The sequence below is a fragment of the Parus major genome, chromosome 8 (assembly GCF_001522545.3).
Source record: "Parus major isolate Abel chromosome 8, Parus_major1.1, whole genome shotgun sequence".
Taxonomy (NCBI): Eukaryota; Metazoa; Chordata; class Aves; order Passeriformes; family Paridae; genus Parus; species Parus major.
Window position 1 is genome coordinate 22,845,445 of NC_031777.1, and position 17,520 is coordinate 22,862,964.

The following is a 17,520-nucleotide window of genomic DNA, read 5'->3' on the forward strand; positions in this document are numbered from 1 at the left end:
TCCCTTTCCCTTTCCCTTTCCCTTTCCCTTTCCCTTTCCCTTTCCCTTTCCCTTTCCCTTCCTATCATTTGGAAACCACTGAGAAACACAACAAGATGAGGGTTTTGTAGTAAAATAAGAACTACTCTGACAGGTCTGTTTAGACACAACAAAACAAAAGGGAAGAGCAGGCAGAACTGAGGGAGAGTGGCTTCCTCCTCACAGTCCTGCAGACATGGGGGCAAGGTCACCAAAGAAAACCTCCGGTTTTGACCCCAAATAAGCTTTACTCAGAAACCCAGCAGGAAGGATCAGACAGATGCACTGCCAGACTCCAGGATGGTCACAGTGCTGGTCCTTGGCTCCCTGCCTCAGTGTCCCCAATTTCAAAACTGGTCTCCCTCCCCAGGCTCCCTTTACATTAAGGGCTGCAAAGGCTTCAGGGGAAAAGTGCCTTGCAAGGGTCTCAGGGAAGCCCTAACAAGTGTGAAGGGCAAGGAGAGAGGAAAGCTCTGACACCAGCACCTCCCATGGCTCCAGAGCCAAGTGCATCCTCCCTGGATCCATCCTGAGACAGTGACACCCCGGCAGAAGCATCTGCCTGGAATCTGCTGTGTTCGCAGCACACTCCAACCCTCGTGGGCAGTGCGACCACGGGGGAGCACAACGAGGGGTCCAGCACAGTGGGCAACCTGCAGGGAGACTCCAGCTATCCACAGCTTTGGGAAGAGGCCCAGGAGGCAGAGCACAGACCTGCCCAGCTCCAGGCACCTTAGAGCAAAGCATAGGTTAATTACCACCAGCTCTGCACATCCCCCTCAGGCTTCCCCAGGGAAATGGCCTTTGGGCCACACAGATTTCTACTGCTTCTCTGCTTTAGGGGATTCCCTTCTCCCCACCATAGGCAGTGTTAAAGTCCCACCCAGCCCCATCCCAGATGGAGGAGAAAGGCAGCATCAGCTCAGCCACCATGTGCCAGAGCCCTGAGACAGACAGACAGCCTCCAGATGGACAGTCTGCCCGGAAACCTGCTGGTCCCAGCTGGCTTTTCACTGCTCTAGGAAGCCTCACTGCCTGCCTGAGAAGTCAGCAGCCCTGCCTCTGAGCTTCCCTTCAAGCCCCAAAGAAGTCCAGATAAAGTTTGGTCTTCAGCCTGTCCTAGAGGATCTCTGAAACCAGGGCTGTTTCTTGGGACTCATGCCCCAAAGACTTCTCCAAAGCAAGCCTGAACTGCAGAGACTGCAGCTCTGACCCAGGGAGGGGCTGTGGGCAAATGGTGCTTCCAGGGAAGGGAGCATATTCCCTCATTTTACAAGCCTTTCCAGCCTTGTAATCATCTGAGGAAGGAGGGCTGCAGAAGGAGGGTGCAGGGGAGCAGAGTCCTGGGGCACTGGCCCCACTCCCTCTGTGCTTCCTGCTGGAGCCAAGCCCCAGCTGGGCTGTCCGTGAGAAATGGGATGGTTGGCTGCTGATCCCAAATATAACCTAAACGATAGAAAATTCCAGGAAATGAGCCAGGACAAGATGCCGGGAGGGGGCTCAAGGCCCAGCACGTGGGCTGGGGGAGCTTCAGGGAAGCCCTGGGCTCTCAGCAGCATCCAAACCTTCCTTCTCAGCTGCCAAACCTTCCTTGTGCAAACTCCTCTGGTGCTGCAGAGACCCACGAGAGCATCCACGGGCACAAATCCTGGAGCAGAGCAGGACTCAGACCCCACGCTCCAGCTGGGGACAGCTGCCAGCGGGAAGCTGTGCTGGTGCTTCCCCCAGCTCACATGGTGCTTGGAAATCCCCAGCTCGTGAGAAACGGACCTGGATGGCTTCCAGGAACAGGACTGCTTACACCCACCCTGCAGATGTCCCCTGCTGTCCCCCCGCTCTGTCCTGCTCCCTGTCCTGCCTCCCTGCCACGCCACCAGCAGAGCAGCAGCTCCCTGGCCCAAAGGCACCAATACAGCTTTTCTCAAACCACACAAGACACCTCCAAGCAGAAAAGCAAAGCAGCATCTCTCCACGTTAGAGGCAGCATGTCCCATTCTTTTTAGGCTAGATTCCTGGTGGGGCTGGGGGTTTTTGGGGGGTACCTCATTCCTGGGAGCTGAGATCCCACTGCTACTACCAGTAAGCTGCTGTGAGCCCTGAAGTGTCCAATGGCCTCAGTGGTGTCCAACAGCTCTGGTTCAGTCCCAAGGGTGATCACTCTGTTGTCAGGGCCGTAATTCCAAACACCGGGAGCTCCAGGCCTGCGAGCTCAAGGAAGAAGAAGAGAGGAGATAAGCCAGCTGCGGAAAACCCATCTCCACCGCTTGCTCTCACCCAGTTCCCCCGCCCACAACTTTCCACCCTCCCTCCGACGCCGGCAAAGCCGCTGCCGGGGCTGTCCCTTTCGAGAAACTCGTGTGCTGCCTTCTCCTGTCTGTCCCCCTGCCCCTGCCTGTCCCCTGCCCGAGGGACCCCCTTTCCCTGCGCACCGCCGCTCACTCGCACGGATCCCTGCCCAGCAGCCCCAAAACAGGCTCCTGGCATTCACACACTGAGCTGGGACACCCCAGAGGAAGGGGAAGAGCCTTCTGCAGGCGTCCATGGCCCGACTGGGTGAAGAATTGCTCTCTCCTAGGCTAATGCCAACCCAGGTCTTGCCCATCCCGTGCTGAAAAGCGCCCCAGGAGCATCCTCAGAGGTGCGGCGCAGACTTTTTACCTCCCGGGACTCACCTCATCCCCCGGCACGGCGGCTTCCAGTCTCAAATCCCTCCGCTGCACTTTCTGCTCTTATTGAGGAAAAAGAAAAAAAAAAAAAAAATAAAGTTACAAAGACACAAAGTCCAAGCCGGGCTCTCTTTCGGGACTATGGGCAGTTCGGGGATCGCAGCAGCGGCAGCGGCAGGGAGAACTGCCTCGCTCCAGCGCTCACGGGGGTTTCGTTAGAGAAACCGGGGCCGAGGGATTTTCTCCGCTCAGTGATGTCACATCCTGACCCTGCCGGCAGCTCCAGCTGTCCCTGGAAAACCCGCTCGGAAGCGGCCCTGCTCGCAGGGGCTCGCAGGGGTGGGCGCTCACTCGCACCCACACCCACTCACCATTCCTGGATGCTGAGATCCTTCTTGGCGTGCGGTGCCGTGCCGCTGGCTGGCTCCGGCTTTCACGGGACAGCAGGGAGCTGGGGAAGGGAGATGAAATCCCGGCGTGTTTTCCCCTCCTCCCCCCATCTTTTCACAGTCCCTCTCCCTTCATCCTTCCCCGCTCTGCACACACACAAAAAACAGCCGGGGGTTTCCATGCCAGGCCTAGCTGGATGCCATCCAAAACAGAAATGCCACAGAGGGGGAAAGAAAGAAAGAAAGAAAGAAAGAAAGAAAGAAAGAAAGAAAGAAAGAAAGAAAGAAAGAGAAAAACTTTCTCTGCACAGAGCACTTACTTTCCGTGTCTGTCGGAGGTGGGGTGGGTTCTGAAGCGCGCTGCGGTATTTAAATCCTGCTCAGCAAAGGCAAGCCCGAGCCAGCACGCTCGGCGCCGGCAGGAGCGGCCAGGCAGCGTGGGATGGCTTGGCAGGAGCCGGGATCTGCTCTGGGGTCAGAGTCCCCAAAAGGCTGGGGGTGGAACACTGCTGTGCACCGCACGGGTGATGCTGGTGGGTGTCGCAGCAGGGGGAGCAGAGCCCTGGCACTCACGGTTCCCTTCCTGGGACGGTGCCGTGTCGCTCCCAGGGGATGAGATGTGTGATGCTCACACATCTTCGGCCTTACCGAAGCGTCTGCAAACTGTTTGGCACCGGGACAGTCCTAGTGAGGGAAACTTTTCTAGCCTTTCTTTCTTAGTGTTAAACTCAGGCCAAGCCAAGCATTTGCAGGTGATGGGGCGAGCTGGGCAGAGGGGCACAGAGCAGGGAGGATGTGGCTGATGGGCACGTTTGCATAAAGCTGGAGGGTTTAGGATTCCCTGAACCTGCCTGGCATCCCCTGGGGATGCAGCCGTGGGTGTATCTCCCAAACCCGTGCAGCCTGTGCATCCAGCAGGATGTGTCTCTGCAGGATCCTTTACCCAGAGCACGGCTTCTCAGCTGCGGGTGATGCCAGGGTTTGCTCTTGAGGCACAATGTTCAGAGGCAGCCTTTAAAAATAAATCCATCCAGCGGCCTCTCAGACCAGCCAGCCCTGAGGAAGGTAAGCCCAGCCCTGCAAGGCATTTACTCTCCTTTCCTCCCTCTCTCTGTGAGGTTGGTTTGGTGCAGGTGCAATAGAAACTCTTTGGTACCTGCAGTGGCATCTTATTCAAAGTGAAGAAGTCACCATAGGGCCCATTTAATCAGGCAGAAGCAACTGGTGGATCACTTTTGACTGGACCTGAAGGGAACTGGAGCTTGCACACCCCAGAAGCCCCTTGCTTTTCTGCCTGTCCCCATTTGGGACATGGCTGAAGGGCAGGTCCTGAACCAGGAGACAGGAGGACACACCAAGGACATGCAGGATCCATCAGAGCTCGACTGTGTGTGTGCATCCTCCCTGGACCTGCAGGCTGAGCCCTCTCAAAGCCTTGCCCTGATCATGAGTGAATCTCTCACAGTCATTGCAGATAAGTCTCAGGTCAAAGTAACACCCCTAAAATCAGGATCAAGCTCAAGTAATCCAGCAGAGTCTTCTTGTCACTGGCAAATCAGCTACATTCCTGACTCCAGCAGGTTCAGGTGAAGTTTTTTCTCATCCCTGGTGCTGGGTGCTCATAACAGCCACCCCAAGTCCCAGCAAAGGCTGAGCAATGCTGCTCAATCTCCTGGGGACCTGGGATGCAGGAAACAACAAAATGTCCTCAGACTGTGAGAGGGAGGTGGAGGTCTGTGGAGCAGATGTAACTCCCAACAGCAAATGCCAAGCCAGGAGGAAACTTTCAACTGAAATCCCTGCAGAAAATGGGCAGAAATCCAAAACTGAGGGGGCTTGGCCAAATAGCCAAGATCCCAAAGGCAACGCATAGCCAGGATTTACATTCAGGCAAGATGGAGCCAAAATACTTGGAGGCGAGATGGGGTCCTCCCACCCTCAGCAGTCTGGAGCCAAAGGAGAGGGGCCAGGAGAACACCAGGAGGGCTGGAATTACATCAGCTGTAGCCCCACAAGTCCACGGGTGGACAGTCCCTCCTGCTCAGATACCTTCCCCCCGTGTGAGGTTTTGGAAACTTCACAGAGCAGAGAGCCCATGGTCCAGAGCCACCCGGTATCCCAGCTGTGGGGAGGGGGAGCAGGAGCCACTTGGGAGAGAGGAAAAGGTCCGAGGGACAGGTCTGGGGAAGGAGGGATGTGTTATTGTAAAGAGGGCATTTGTCTGCCTGGAGGAAGGAAGAGGGGAATGCTGGCCTCGCTCCTGGAGGCAGGTGCATGGCTGGATTTATCGGGGGAAGGAAGCAGGGACGGAAGCGAGCCCGGAGCACTGGGCGGCTCCATCGGAGCTCATGGGCAGTCACGGGAAGAGGCCCAGGACGGCGAAGCAGCTTCGCAAGGCTTGTCAGGACATGGCTGCACCGGGGGGAGGGTGGGAGAGCCCCCTGCCAGCCCCCAGCACTGCGCTGGGCTCTCGCACAGCCCTTCAGCAGCCCGGGAGATGCATGTTCCTAGGCAGGGCTTGAAGGCTGTGAATGCCTGTGCAGTCCAGAAGACAAAGCCAAGGGAGCAGCGGGTTTGCTCTGGCTATTCCCAGAGAGGAACAGGACGTGTCCAGAAAAGTCTGCCTCAGCTATGCAGTGTCGGGAACACTCAGTTCCCCTGCTCTGCTCCATCATGTCCCAAACTCAGAGACAGGGAGTGAGAGCTTCTTCAGACATGGATCACAGGGCACTGGAGTCTTGCCATTTTCTAGGGCACAGGGAAAAAAGCCAGGCACAGATGAAAAAGCACTGGAGTCATCATTTTAAGGAAGGATAAGAATGTCATCCCATCAGTCTGCACTTCCTTAATTGCTTTGACTGCCACCATTCTCCCTTGGGAGCAGGATGGGCTCTGGGTTTATCTCCCCAGGGTGACAGGGGCAGGTGGGCAAGCCAGAGGTTTGAGATGCTGGTAACAAAGAGCCTCTGCCTGCAAAACTCACTCCACCACTCCTAGAGGGAATTCCTGCCACATCCCAGTCCTGGGCTCTCCTACAGCTGGAGGCAGACCACAGCCAGCTCTGAGGGGGCTCCTGCTTCAGCCAGCAAGTCCTTGCTGCAGGATGCTGCAGGGGCTGAAGCTTACATGGGGCCACCGGGAGTCCTGGGCTTCCTCTCCCTGAATGTGCCCATTTGATGGCTACTAAAACCAGACACATCCATCTCGGGAAGATCCTGGCCCAAAAAAAGACTGGCAATCAGTAAAACGTGCTGGGAAACTACTTCAGGATGTTTGCCCTTCCCGAGACAGCTCAGGTGGGATCTAGGACACGGGGCTGGTGGACCCATGAGCTGAACTCAGCGCAGCCCAGCTCGTTATGGACCATACAGGAGCAGCCTGAGCATCTCTACAGTCCTCAGCTCATCAAGTTCACAAAGCTGAGCAGACAGGCTCGGGCAAGCTGTGTGTGCTCAGAACTCAGAATCAGGAGGCAAACCTTCCCTCTAGTGGCTGCATGGCACATTAATCCCACAGCCACCTTCTCGCCCTGTTACCTCTCTCCCCATGCCAAGCCTAACAGTATTGTTTTTCACCAGCCCTAAGGTTCAGCACAGATCCTAAGGGCATCAAATCTTTAAAATTCTGTGTGAGTGGCTTGAAACTGGCACAGCTGCTGATTTGCAGAAAGCCAGACAGCCGCGGGGGTCTGTGTCCACTCTGCAGCTTGTAGTGCCCATCCACGCCCGTGGTCAGCCCATGCCATGGCTGTGCCAGGCAGCACAGGTCATGCACAAGTGCGTCTCAGGCACTGGAGAAGGCACACAGCCACAAATCACTGCTGCTTTCTGCAGCAAGGGTGGTTTGTAGGGACAGCTCTTCAGCTGGGTTACTCCCCCTTGCAGCAGTCATTCAGTGGGGCATTGGATTAGACCTAGAGATTCTGTTGGACCTTTTTATTATGGGTCTTCATCCCAGTTTCAGGCTTATCACTGGCCACTTCTGCCTTTTCTAAAGCCTCTGAGACGTTCTTATTTTAGGAAAAAATCACATGGTGGGTTGAAAAAAACACCACTCAAAATTGCAGGTAGTGATCACTACAGCCTTATACCTGAGAATTTGGTCTTTTATGCTCAGAAAGAAGCTGAGGTGTAGATTTGGAAGCCTTGGATTTCACTCTCAGGGATGTTACATTATAGCTACATTAAAAATGAATGCAGAAACTTCGACTTCTCCAAAGTAGGAAGTGAATAATTAATCAAAACAGCCTTTCTATCAACTAAGGAAAAATGATAAATGGAGCATGAACACTATAAACCAGAAGTAGAAATGCCTTTTAATAAAGGTGATTTTCTGTTCAGATTATCACAGCCCTATCCATGCCTTTGCTGATTGATTATTCCCCAGCTCTGCAGACTGCTCTGTACACACTCAGTGAACAGAAACCAAAAGACATTACCAGGGAGCAAAACCATCTCCTTTCAGCAAGGCCCCAAGAGAAGATCTGCCTCCTCTAGAAACATTCTGCAACTTCCTGAATGGACAGGAGTTCACACATCTAAGAGTTGGTGGTAAAATAGACCTCAACATAAAACTGCACTGTGTAGCTTTAGTGCTCAGCTGAAGTGTTCATGTCATAAAATCAGAGAATGGGCTGGGTTGGACAGGACCTTTCTAAGGACATGTAGTGCAAAGAATGGGCTGAGGAAGTGCAGAGTGACAGTGGGCATTCCAGCAGCAGGATCCTACAACTACACAGCAAAAAGATGGTGCAAGAAACCTTCATAACTCACCACAGCTTCATATCAGGTTGTGGTTATTGAAGAAAGTTAATACCAGCCATGCCCTCCAACAGAGAGACAAACTGCAGATCCTTCTTCCCCCCTTCTCTCTGCCAAAGGAGGGAACGAAGCAGCCAGCTCCAGCAGGCTGACAAGGTGCAATGTGGCCCAGAGATAATTAGTGCTAAGGAAGAGTTAGTGCTGGGAAGACATAGCCATGGGAAGTATTTCAGTGATGCTCCTGGAAGCTCCTGTCTGTCCTGTGTCCCCCTGTGCAGTGGTGGCAGTGCTGGTAACCCCCACAGGCTGTGCATCACACTGCTGCAGTGTCCTTGGCCATGGATGTGCTGCCTGCTTCTGCTGGGAATGAACACAAGAAGCTCAAAGCATCAGTTTTGGGATTCTTTTACTTGGGGCAGGTTTTAAACCCCCAGTCTGCTGCAGTCTGTAAAGCCAGGCTCTTACCAACACTGCTGTGTTAAAGCAGCTCTGCATGTTCATACCAAGACATTTCTTTCACTTGACAAACAAGAAGCTGGCTGGTGACTCTCTCTGTCACTATGCCAGTCCATCTTTCCTTTATTATGGATAGTGTCTTTCCTGAAGTGGGAACAAGAGTTATTTTTTGTTCCTTCAAATGTCATTTGTGAGTTGGCTGACTAGATGCCAACCTGAGAAAAAATAATCCTGTAAAACAGGCAATGATTCCTCTACACTATTAAAAATACACTAAAAAATAAAACCATTCATACTGCTCAAAAACATCTCAAAGACAGAAACATCACAACAGGATACAATTAATATATCAATTAAGAAGCAGAAAATTCCCAGAACAAATCTAGTGACTCTGTTTTTTCAATCTTGAGAAAAACTCAGACCACAATATACATCTGTGTAAGAAACCTCACAAAGAAACAAAGAGGTGTCTGTCTTAGACCATTGCTCCTATTCTTTCTTCTTGATGGACAAGCCTGTATGAATTCCACACAGATTAAAAAGCACTGAACCATGCAATTATAATGGTGGAGAGTATTTAAAATGCATTTACTGGGAACATTGGTTGTCATCTCTTTCCTGATGTCAGTACAGCCCGTTACAGAGTTCCCCTTCTGTCACTTTATTTCAGGTTGCCACAATCCAGCAGGCAGCAGGAAGTTACAGGACAGGGAAAATGTCTCTTTCTGATGAAGTTACATCTGATGTAACTGATTACATCTGATTTCTGATGAAGTGCAGGGCTCCATTTTTTGGCAATTAGTTGCTGTTGTTCAAATGGCCCGAGTCCTCATCTTGCATCAGTGCCAGACAGGCTTGACTGTCACTCTCCCAGGATGTCTGCAGACTCTTTCTGTGGCCAAATCCAAATTGTAAAACAGAAGGCACTGGACCACCCCTCCTAGGACTGTTTGTCTGCTGCTGTCTCCTTTCACCACAGGCCAGGCTCTATGACTTGTCAGAAGCCTGCCCAGGTCTCAGTTCTCTTCCAAGCCCGCTTTGCTCAAGCTCTGCTATAACTGACATGTATTTAAATTCACTGGATCTGTGGTTGAAGGTCTCCACTAATCCGTAGGTCTCGGCGCGATCCGTGGCATAGAACAGCTGCACCTGGTTGGCCAAGCACTGGGCATCATGGACCACCTGGGAGTGAGAACAGAGCTGTTACCATCAGCCTGGGGCTGTGCCAGTGTCCCACTGGCAAAGAAATGCCACAGTGTACTCACCACGCGGCTCAACTCCAAGTCGCTTTAGTTCAGCAAATCTCTCAACAAACCACTTCCCTGTGGCTCCTGACCTACTTAAACACTTCAGCACCTTGTGTTTTAGCAACTCTCCTGCTGTGCATCTGCCTCAGAGGTCAAGTGTGTCTTTTGTGATCCCTGCCCACTCCAAGATGCACCAAGTCCTCATTTTTCCCTTCTTACAGCTGACCTAGTTGCAAAGATTGATTGTTTGATCTGAGATCCAACAGGGAAAAAGAAAAGCATTAGCAATTACTCTACTCATTGTTTCAGAAGGGGTGTCAGGAGGTCAGTTAGAGAAGGGATATTTTTATCATCCTGTTCCACCACTACAGTGCCCAGTGCCACTCAGGAGACCCGAGTCTCCTGCTTTGACAAACAGGATTAAGCTTCAAAACACTGTTTTAACTTGTCTGCAGGTATGTCCTGGAGCGACTTTATGATGCTTGTATCCCCAACCATCTGTTCTGTTTATGTTACATAGTATGTTACACATATGTTACATATTATTTGCCCTAAACCAGGACAAGGCAGCAACAGCTTTCATTTAAATTTGCTGCTGTTGGTAAGAGAAACAGAAGCTTTGCTCTTTTACAATGTTCAACTATAATACCCCAATTAAAAAATAATAATAATTCATAAACTGAAATCACCAAAGACTGCCAACTCCCTTATAGCTTTCCCTAGCCTTAAGTACATTAGGCTAAAGAAAGACAGTGAGACCAATCTTTGGCAAAGGGTCTTTGAAAGGCTTCAATGTAATTCAATTTTAATTCAAAATTATAGGACGAGTTGCAGCATAAAATGAAGGAAGCCAGTGAGAAGACTTCTCTTACCAAGAACTTTGAGTCCATTTCTGCTGTCATTAGTACTATCCCTTTCTCCTTCTGCAGATCAGGATAATGGTACAAGACCAACTGACTTGGAGCAGTTTCACCTTGGGTCTGAAGGAGAGAAAGAAACCTGTCAGTATCCCATAAAAACCTTCACTCCACTGCAGATTTGGGTGCTTGATTACAAAACTTTAAGCATTAACTGCCATAGAGGCAGTTACTTCCCAGGGCTTAAGGGTCAGTTCTAATTAGAAGTTCATTATTCTTGGTATTTACAGAAAACAAGTGATTTGCAGAGCTAGATTGCTTTTTTCCTTGACTAAAGACCATTTTGCACTTAAAAGAACCCAGAGTTTTTAGGAAGATATTTAATCTTACAGACATTACATCTTACAGATATTACATCTTACTACTATTCTAAGTAGCTTGCACAAACAGTTCTAAAAAACTTGGTTCTTGCTCATGTTTTGAGACTACTGAATTTCTACCTCGTTCTCCTCCACACTAGAGAGATAATACCCACAACTTTACTAATTTACCTGCAACTAATGTACAGTTAAACCATAATTAATAACAGCTTTTGTCATGATAATTCTTTTCAAGATAAGTGAGGAAAACTGTTGGCTAAACTATTTAGTAAATACCATATATTACAATATGCTGATATTATATATTTCTGGACCTTAAGTTAATTTTGAACTTTTTATCTCAAACACTCACCTGAACATTTATCAGGGAAGTGAAATGTAATTCTGTTCCAGACCACTGCCCCACAAAGAACTCATAGCCTTCTTTTCTTGGCAAAGCATACAGAAACTGGAGAGAGATGATAAAGAAAACAAACCAGTTTTCCCTTTAGTATAAAATGATGCCTGTGTCACACTGGCCTCCAGCACTAATGCTTTAGTGAGAGAACCACAACAGACAAAACAGTTTCTTTGCTCCACCACAAGTGACAGAAGAGCAGGACAAGTAACAGACCTCAAAGCACACAGTAAAGCAAAATCACCTTATCAGTATTAACTCATTAGCAAATATATTGACAAATACTTTTATCAGTATTTTGAGATATAAAAAGGAAAGGAGAGTAGAGAACATTCAGACTCTGAACTTTTTGTTCTCACCTAGAAATCAAAATGGTCAAATTTAAGGTAAGGAGCAGAGCATTTAATCCTGTCATTTTAGCAGCTGCTCCAGATCAGGCAGCAAGCATATTCTCTCCAGACATTTACAGCCTATCCAGCTTCACAGGCTACAGACTTGCTCATTTTCCCACACCAGGGGAAGGACAACATGGAAGCAGAAAATCTTGCAGGATACCTTACTGAAAACCAGTGCACTGTACAGAAATGCACTTCAGGCTATAAATAACTTCCCAACCTCCAAGTAGCTCAGGAAGCCAGATACATTTGATCTTGCTCTTGGCAAGTGAAGTAGGTAGGGCTAATCCATCAACCCAGTAAAGTCTCCAGTCCCTGGGTGATTCTGTGCTGCTGTTCTCTCAACCCTCCATCTCTTCTCCCTAGATCAAACTGTTTCATACATATGAATAGGCTTTATCTGAGTACCAGGACAAGTGTTTGAACACCTGGATTTTACTAATCAGGCTGATACAATGGGTATGAACACAGGATGGGGTATGAATACAGGAGGGTCAAAAGTTAATGGATCAGGCTTTGAAGAGAAGAATTTCAGCTCTATAACCATGCACTGCTATACGTACCGATGGACAGTTCTGGGCTCTCTTCCACATCAAATCAAACTTGTCTGCCTTTGGGGAAGGAGAAAGAGAAGATCAATTTTCACAATACAAACATGGATGCAGAGCTGTTCACAATCACCTCATTAACCTTTAGAGGGTACACCTTCCATTTGGGGAAGGTCCCACTGTGGGGCAGATGACAATGAGTGTGTGGAAAGCCGCATTTAGTTCTTATTTACCTAAAAGTCATCAGCATCCTGTTTTAACAAGGCTGTCTCTAACATGCACCAGCAAAATCCTTGGATCCAGAGCTTTATACCCTGGATGTGGGGGCCCCAAGCCTGAGGCTTACATTACATCCTCTTTCAGTAATTGCTCCACTGCATCATGTAGTGTCAACAGCTGAGCAAGACATTCCTGGCTCCACACTGTTGATTTACATCATTGTCATCTGTTCTTCAGTATAAAAATGCAGCCCATATACCACTCAATAACATACTTATTGCTTAGATTTAAATTAAAACCACAAGCTTATTTGGTCAGCCCTGATGAAACCTGGCAATCTCATTCACATGTTCTCTATGTTTCCCCAAATCCTTTGCCTAATTTTTTCTTTTGCTTCCCAGCACTATATTAATATCTGCTCTTAGGTGTTCAGGAAACAAAACTCATACCATTCAACAAGAAATTCCTTTGTATGTACTTTTGAGCATGGGAGTATTATGAAAGGCCTTTCTTCCAGCCAACAAAAAGTTTCTGGCAAAAGACAAAGGGTTTTTTTCCCCTCGATGACACCAAGAATTGGTTCCTAATGTGCCTGGGATCTGGTTTGCATTGAAGTCTTAAAAAGCTTCCAACACTCCTCCTAAAACAGTGCACCAAAGCACAGTGCCAGCCCCACTAATGAAAGACCTACATCATTTTAATTGGAGTCCCTGGCTTTGGCCCTCTGCTACAGTAAAAGTGCAAGTTAAACTATTTTCACAACATCCACATGTTGGGAAAACTGAAACATGAGGCTGGTTGACTTCAAATCCCACACTTCCACTTTCAGAGCATACAGCACATCGCACATTTAGAATACTGCCTCCCTCTGAATTCAGCTGCAGATCAAAGGGCCAAAAACAATTACAAATCAGAGCCCAGATCTAAATGAGGTTTCAAGAACTCAAGGAACATACAGCTGTGAAAAGACAGATCTGAGAGATCAAAATCACAGAATAACTCTGAAGAAAATAATAAAGAGAAATTCCCAAAGTGAAAAAAGCCTGCTCCAGCCTAATGCAAACTCAGAACAATTAACATCTGGAAAAGTTATCAGGAGTAAGAAGTATGATCTTATCTCAGGAAACACCCTGCAATCACAAGAAAGACAGTGCTGCCAATAATTGTAAATGTATGAAAGTAAGTCCCAAATGATTAGCCACATGCAAGTTACCAGCCAAGTGCCCTAGGACTGCCACATTAACCTCAAGGCAGCTGCCTACACTGTGAGGAAGAGGGCAAAGAAACAAGCAACTCTGAGGAAAATAACTCTAAAAATACAAATGCTACTTAATAAACATTAGGGCCTTGCAAGAATTGTTGGATGCTTGCATTAAAATAAGCCTGGAAATTCCAGCCAGGTGTGCAGAAAAAGGTCTTTGATTTACTGAGACTCCTCTGAGTGAGAAAAAAAGGGGTATGCATTTCTGAAAACAAAAGCCTTTGTCTGAGGCAATAAAATCACTTAGCCCAGAAAGAAAGTGTGCTCTTGAAACCTCACTTTCCTTTAATGACTGCTTTTAAAAGCAACAGAATCTCAGTTGGAAAGCTTTTTGTGCTGGCTTTTAAAGTGCAGAACTGTAGAGGAACTACTTACAGGAATAACAGCATAAACTGTGTCTTTTGCAGAAAAATAATGATTCCAAATCTGTAGGAAACAAAGAAGATGAGATACAGTTAAAGTCCAACATTTAGCAGTAATATCAAATGCTTTAAAATGTCCATTAACCTTTGTAAGCACTTTGGGAAGTCATTTTTCAATCAAGCCTGGCTCACTTTTCTGCAACATACTTCTCCAAAGGTTCCAGATGTAGCAGAGGACAGATTCCAACCATGTAACACAAATCAGCAGTGGGCTCAGAGGTGGCTCAGTATTTATTAACCACCAGAAGTGCTTCACACATTTTTCCCAATAATCACACTAATGACTTTTGGTTGGCTTTTTTGGTGGTGGTGGTTTTTTTAATAAAGAACATACAAAACATTTTCAACAGAAGACAAGTCTTTGGATGATGCTCACTGTGTTAACAGTCTTTTTCTTCAACACAGCAGGATGGCAATACCAGTGCACCTGTACCTCCTAGTAAATCCTAGGAGGACTTACCTAGATGGAGAAAACTTTATCTTCTGCTATGGATACCCATGTGAATATCCTTTTTGTAAATATACATCCATAAATGTGTTTTATTTTTCAGTCTAAGTAAAATTTCCATCCTTACATGTAGATTATTATTAAGTACAGATATGAAGCAAAGTTTATTCCATTTAAATCCATCACCTGTGTTATCTCCTCTGCTGATTTTTCTTTCACCATCTCAACATTAAGAATTGAATCAAGTGTCTGCAAGAGAAAGCATAAAGAATCTGGCATGATGGCAGTTCTCTGACCTTGTTAGAATCCAGAATGAATGTATGCAATTACAGAGGAAAAAAATCAACCTAGAAAAACTTGATTCAATTTACAGTGTTACTTAGTCCCTTTAATTGCCAAATAAAACATAGCAGCAACACACTGAGAAGTGGATTCACACACTGAGGCAGAATAGATTCTTTCAGGACACAGCACATGCTTTGCTCCAGTCGTGCAGACCTCTACTGAAGCTGCACAAGGAGCTGCAGCCTTCTGCCTTCAGCCATCTCAAAGATGTGCTCTTTGGTAGCTGTACACTGAAGATTTACCAAAATAAAAGAATGCTAAATAGAATTCTTCTGTCTCCAGGCAGGCTGATCACTGCAAATATATTTCCATGCTGTAAAATGAGCTTAACCTTTTCCATTTCATGTTCAGAACAGATGCCCCAACTGGAAGGAATTTCCAGAGTGCCACAGAGAAAGGACAGGGTAATAAAAACCCAGAGTGCCAGGAGTTTTAAGGCTAAACGGGATCCCAACAGTAAACCAAGATCTTACACCCAAATGCAGCATAAGAAACACCAGGTTTATATCAAAGTGTTCTTGACTGAAAGACTGACTGGGGCAATACAAGTTAATCCACACCCTTGCCTTGCCACCACGTCCCCTCCTAACACTTGGGCTCATTTCCCTTACCTTCTCCTTTGTGAATCCTCCCTTTGATGTCTTGCTGCCCAAGCCTTCTGCCTGCAAAAAACCATTCTTCTTTAGTTTTACAGCTAATTCTTTAATACCATTGATTTGCCTTCCCTGCCACACATAACCTGATTGCTGACAAAAACTCCTGAGTGAGAGCAGATCTTTGAGTGATGTGATATTTAGATATTTATATGCATATATTTAGATACATATATTTATATTATAAATATTTAGATATTTATATGCAGATATTTATCTGCAGTGTATTTTTAATAAAATAAGTGATTGACTAGGTAAAATAAATAAGATTACCAACTTAATGTGAACTATGAATTTCAAGGCCAGGAAGGATTGGTTAAAAGGAAACTTTTGGATCCAGTATTACTGAACAGTTTCCTTGCATTCACTAAAAAATGAGAAATGCAAGATTGTGTCACTCCTCTGGCCAAACTACTCTGGAACTAATTAAACTTAAACAAGGTTTCAAGCAGGAAATTTACAGGGAATTACAGTCAAAAAAATACAGAGGAGTACAGAACAATGCTTTTAGCCATCACACAGTGAAATTTCAGAGCTCCTACTGATAGGGATACTTCAAGTTTGTAATATTACACTGATCCCATAAAAATAACATTATAGTTTCAATGTATGTGATTTACAAAGAAAATTTGCCTTGCCTTTTCCTCCATGCATCTGATAAACTCTCCTTGTTTGGAATGTCCCACAGGCTGCTTTTTCATTTCACTTCTTTTTTCCATACGGGATTCAAACACATCTGGACTGGACCTGAATTGGAACAGGGACTGTTAACAGTACAACAGAGCAATAGAACAGCTCGAGTTGGAAGGGACCCATAAGGATCACCCAAGTCCAACTCCCTGCTCCTTGTCCAACTGGACATAAATTCATATAACTAAAACATTCCAGTTTGCTTTTAAATAATCTTAAGTTTTTAATTATGACAAAAAGCAAGAAAAATCAATGCATGATTAAGAAACTGTGAATGCTGTTGCACAGTATCTCCTGTGACCCAAGGCTCTGGATTTGTTTTTGGCACTAGATTCCAACAAGACCAGGTTGGATGGGGCCCTGATCAACCTGTCCTAGTGGAAACTGTTCCTGCCCATGGCAGGAGGGTTGGCAGTGGTTGATCTCTAAGTTGCTTTCCAACCCAAGCGATTTCATGGTTCTGTGAGTGAGTCAGTGAAGTCCTTTGCTTCACTGATTCATATTGCTAAGTAAGGTAATCCATCTTTATCAGGATAATTTAAAACCATGATTCTTCTATAGGCTGTTCTGATGGTGACCTTGCCAGCAGATATACTTGCACATAAAATAAGACCAACTTCTGCTTACTCATTTTCTGTTCAAATTCTCCTTTATGATACGATGAAAGACTAAAAGTTGGAATACTCTTTATTTGCTCCAATGATTTCCAAAGCTGAAATACTCTTTGCCTGTTCCAAAGGTTTACAAACGTGGAGAGCAGTGTTGGGTGATTAACATCATTTGGCCTTTTAAAATGTTTACTATGATATTGATTCATGTTCTTAAACTTTTAACTTAATCTTCGCAAAACTATCTCTTATCAAGCTGATCACGTTGGAAGACGACTCTCACTGACCTGGTGTCAACTACATGTGAATTTCAAGGCAATCGGCCTAAACAAATCGAGTGTCTCATGGGAGCGAAAAGGTAAAATAGAACATCTCTCTTTCAAGAAAAAGCCCCCCAGGCACGCTCTTTCCGCAAAACACAGCCCGCCCACCCCCGGCCCGCTGCCGCTTCCCTCGGGGCCCACCTCCGCAGCTCCTGGATCTTGTGCCGGTACTTCCCGTAGAAGGGGTTCTCCTCCAGCGCTGCCTCTCCCGCTCCCGCTCCCGTTCCCGGCCCCTGCACGCCCCGTGCCGGCAGTGCCAGCATTCCCCGTGCCGGCGGTGCCAGCAGCCCGAGCGGCCGGAGCGCGGCGCGGCTCCGCAGGGCCGCCCCCAAGCCCCAGCCCTGGCACAGCGGCCCCGCCATGGCTCCGCTTCCCTCAGCCCGCCCCGCGCTTCCCTCAGCCCGCCCCGCGCTTCCCTCAGCCCGCCCCGCGCTTCCC

The 17,520-nt window shown here is 47.4% G+C and overlaps 2 protein-coding genes across 6 annotated transcripts in view; both read right to left on the minus strand.

Moving 5' to 3' along the window:
• MOB3C (MOB kinase activator 3C) overlaps positions 1–3,956 on the minus strand; it is a 23,275-nt gene extending 19,319 nt beyond the window's left edge. The window contains exons 1-3 of one of the 3 annotated variants that reach the window (XM_015636853.3): positions 3,394–3,956; positions 2,691–2,746; positions 2,061–2,226 (exon numbers count right to left, since the gene is read on the minus strand). The gene's annotated coding sequence lies outside the window, so the exon portion shown is untranslated. Of the gene's footprint in view, positions 1–2,060; positions 2,227–2,690; positions 2,921–3,393 lie in introns of those variants that run through there. The other 2 variants (XM_015636852.3, XM_015636851.3) reach the window with 2 other exon arrangements.
• A 4,266-nt stretch (positions 3,957–8,222) lies between these two features.
• ATPAF1 (ATP synthase mitochondrial F1 complex assembly factor 1) lies at positions 8,223–17,456 on the minus strand. Of its 3 annotated transcripts, none has more exons than XR_001523223.2 (10): positions 17,224–17,456; positions 16,100–16,208; positions 15,420–15,470; positions 14,650–14,712; positions 13,969–14,019; positions 12,129–12,176; positions 11,126–11,221; positions 10,409–10,516; positions 9,555–9,762; positions 9,379–9,471 (listed from the first exon to the last, which is right to left on the minus strand). XR_001523223.2 is itself a non-coding variant. In XM_015636939.2 (9 exons), the coding sequence occupies exons 1-9, from the start codon at positions 17,442–17,444 to the stop codon at positions 9,277–9,279; spliced, it is 942 nt and encodes a 313-aa protein (XP_015492425.1). In that variant the 5' UTR covers positions 17,445–17,456; the 3' UTR covers positions 8,223–9,276. The 3 variants fall into 3 exon arrangements, 1 of the variants encoding a protein (XP_015492425.1); XR_001523224.2 differs by having other exon boundaries at positions 9,555–9,788; XM_015636939.2 differs by lacking the exon at positions 9,555–9,762 and having other exon boundaries at positions 8,223–9,471.
• Between the last annotated feature and the right edge of the window lie 64 nt (positions 17,457–17,520).

Coding starts and splice junctions, on each gene's coding strand:
- ATPAF1 (XM_015636939.2), bottom strand. CDS start 17,444: ATGGCGGGGCCGCTGTGCCAGGGCTGGGGCTTGGGGGCGGCCCTGCGG. Junction 16,209..17,223: donor AAGATCCAGGAGCTGCGGAG/GTGGGCCCCGAG, acceptor GTTCCAATTCAG/GTCCAGTCCAGATGTGTTTG. Junction 9,472..10,408: donor AAATGGACTCAAAGTTCTTG/GTAAGAGAAGTC, acceptor TCTCACTCCCAG/GTGGTCCATGATGCCCAGTG.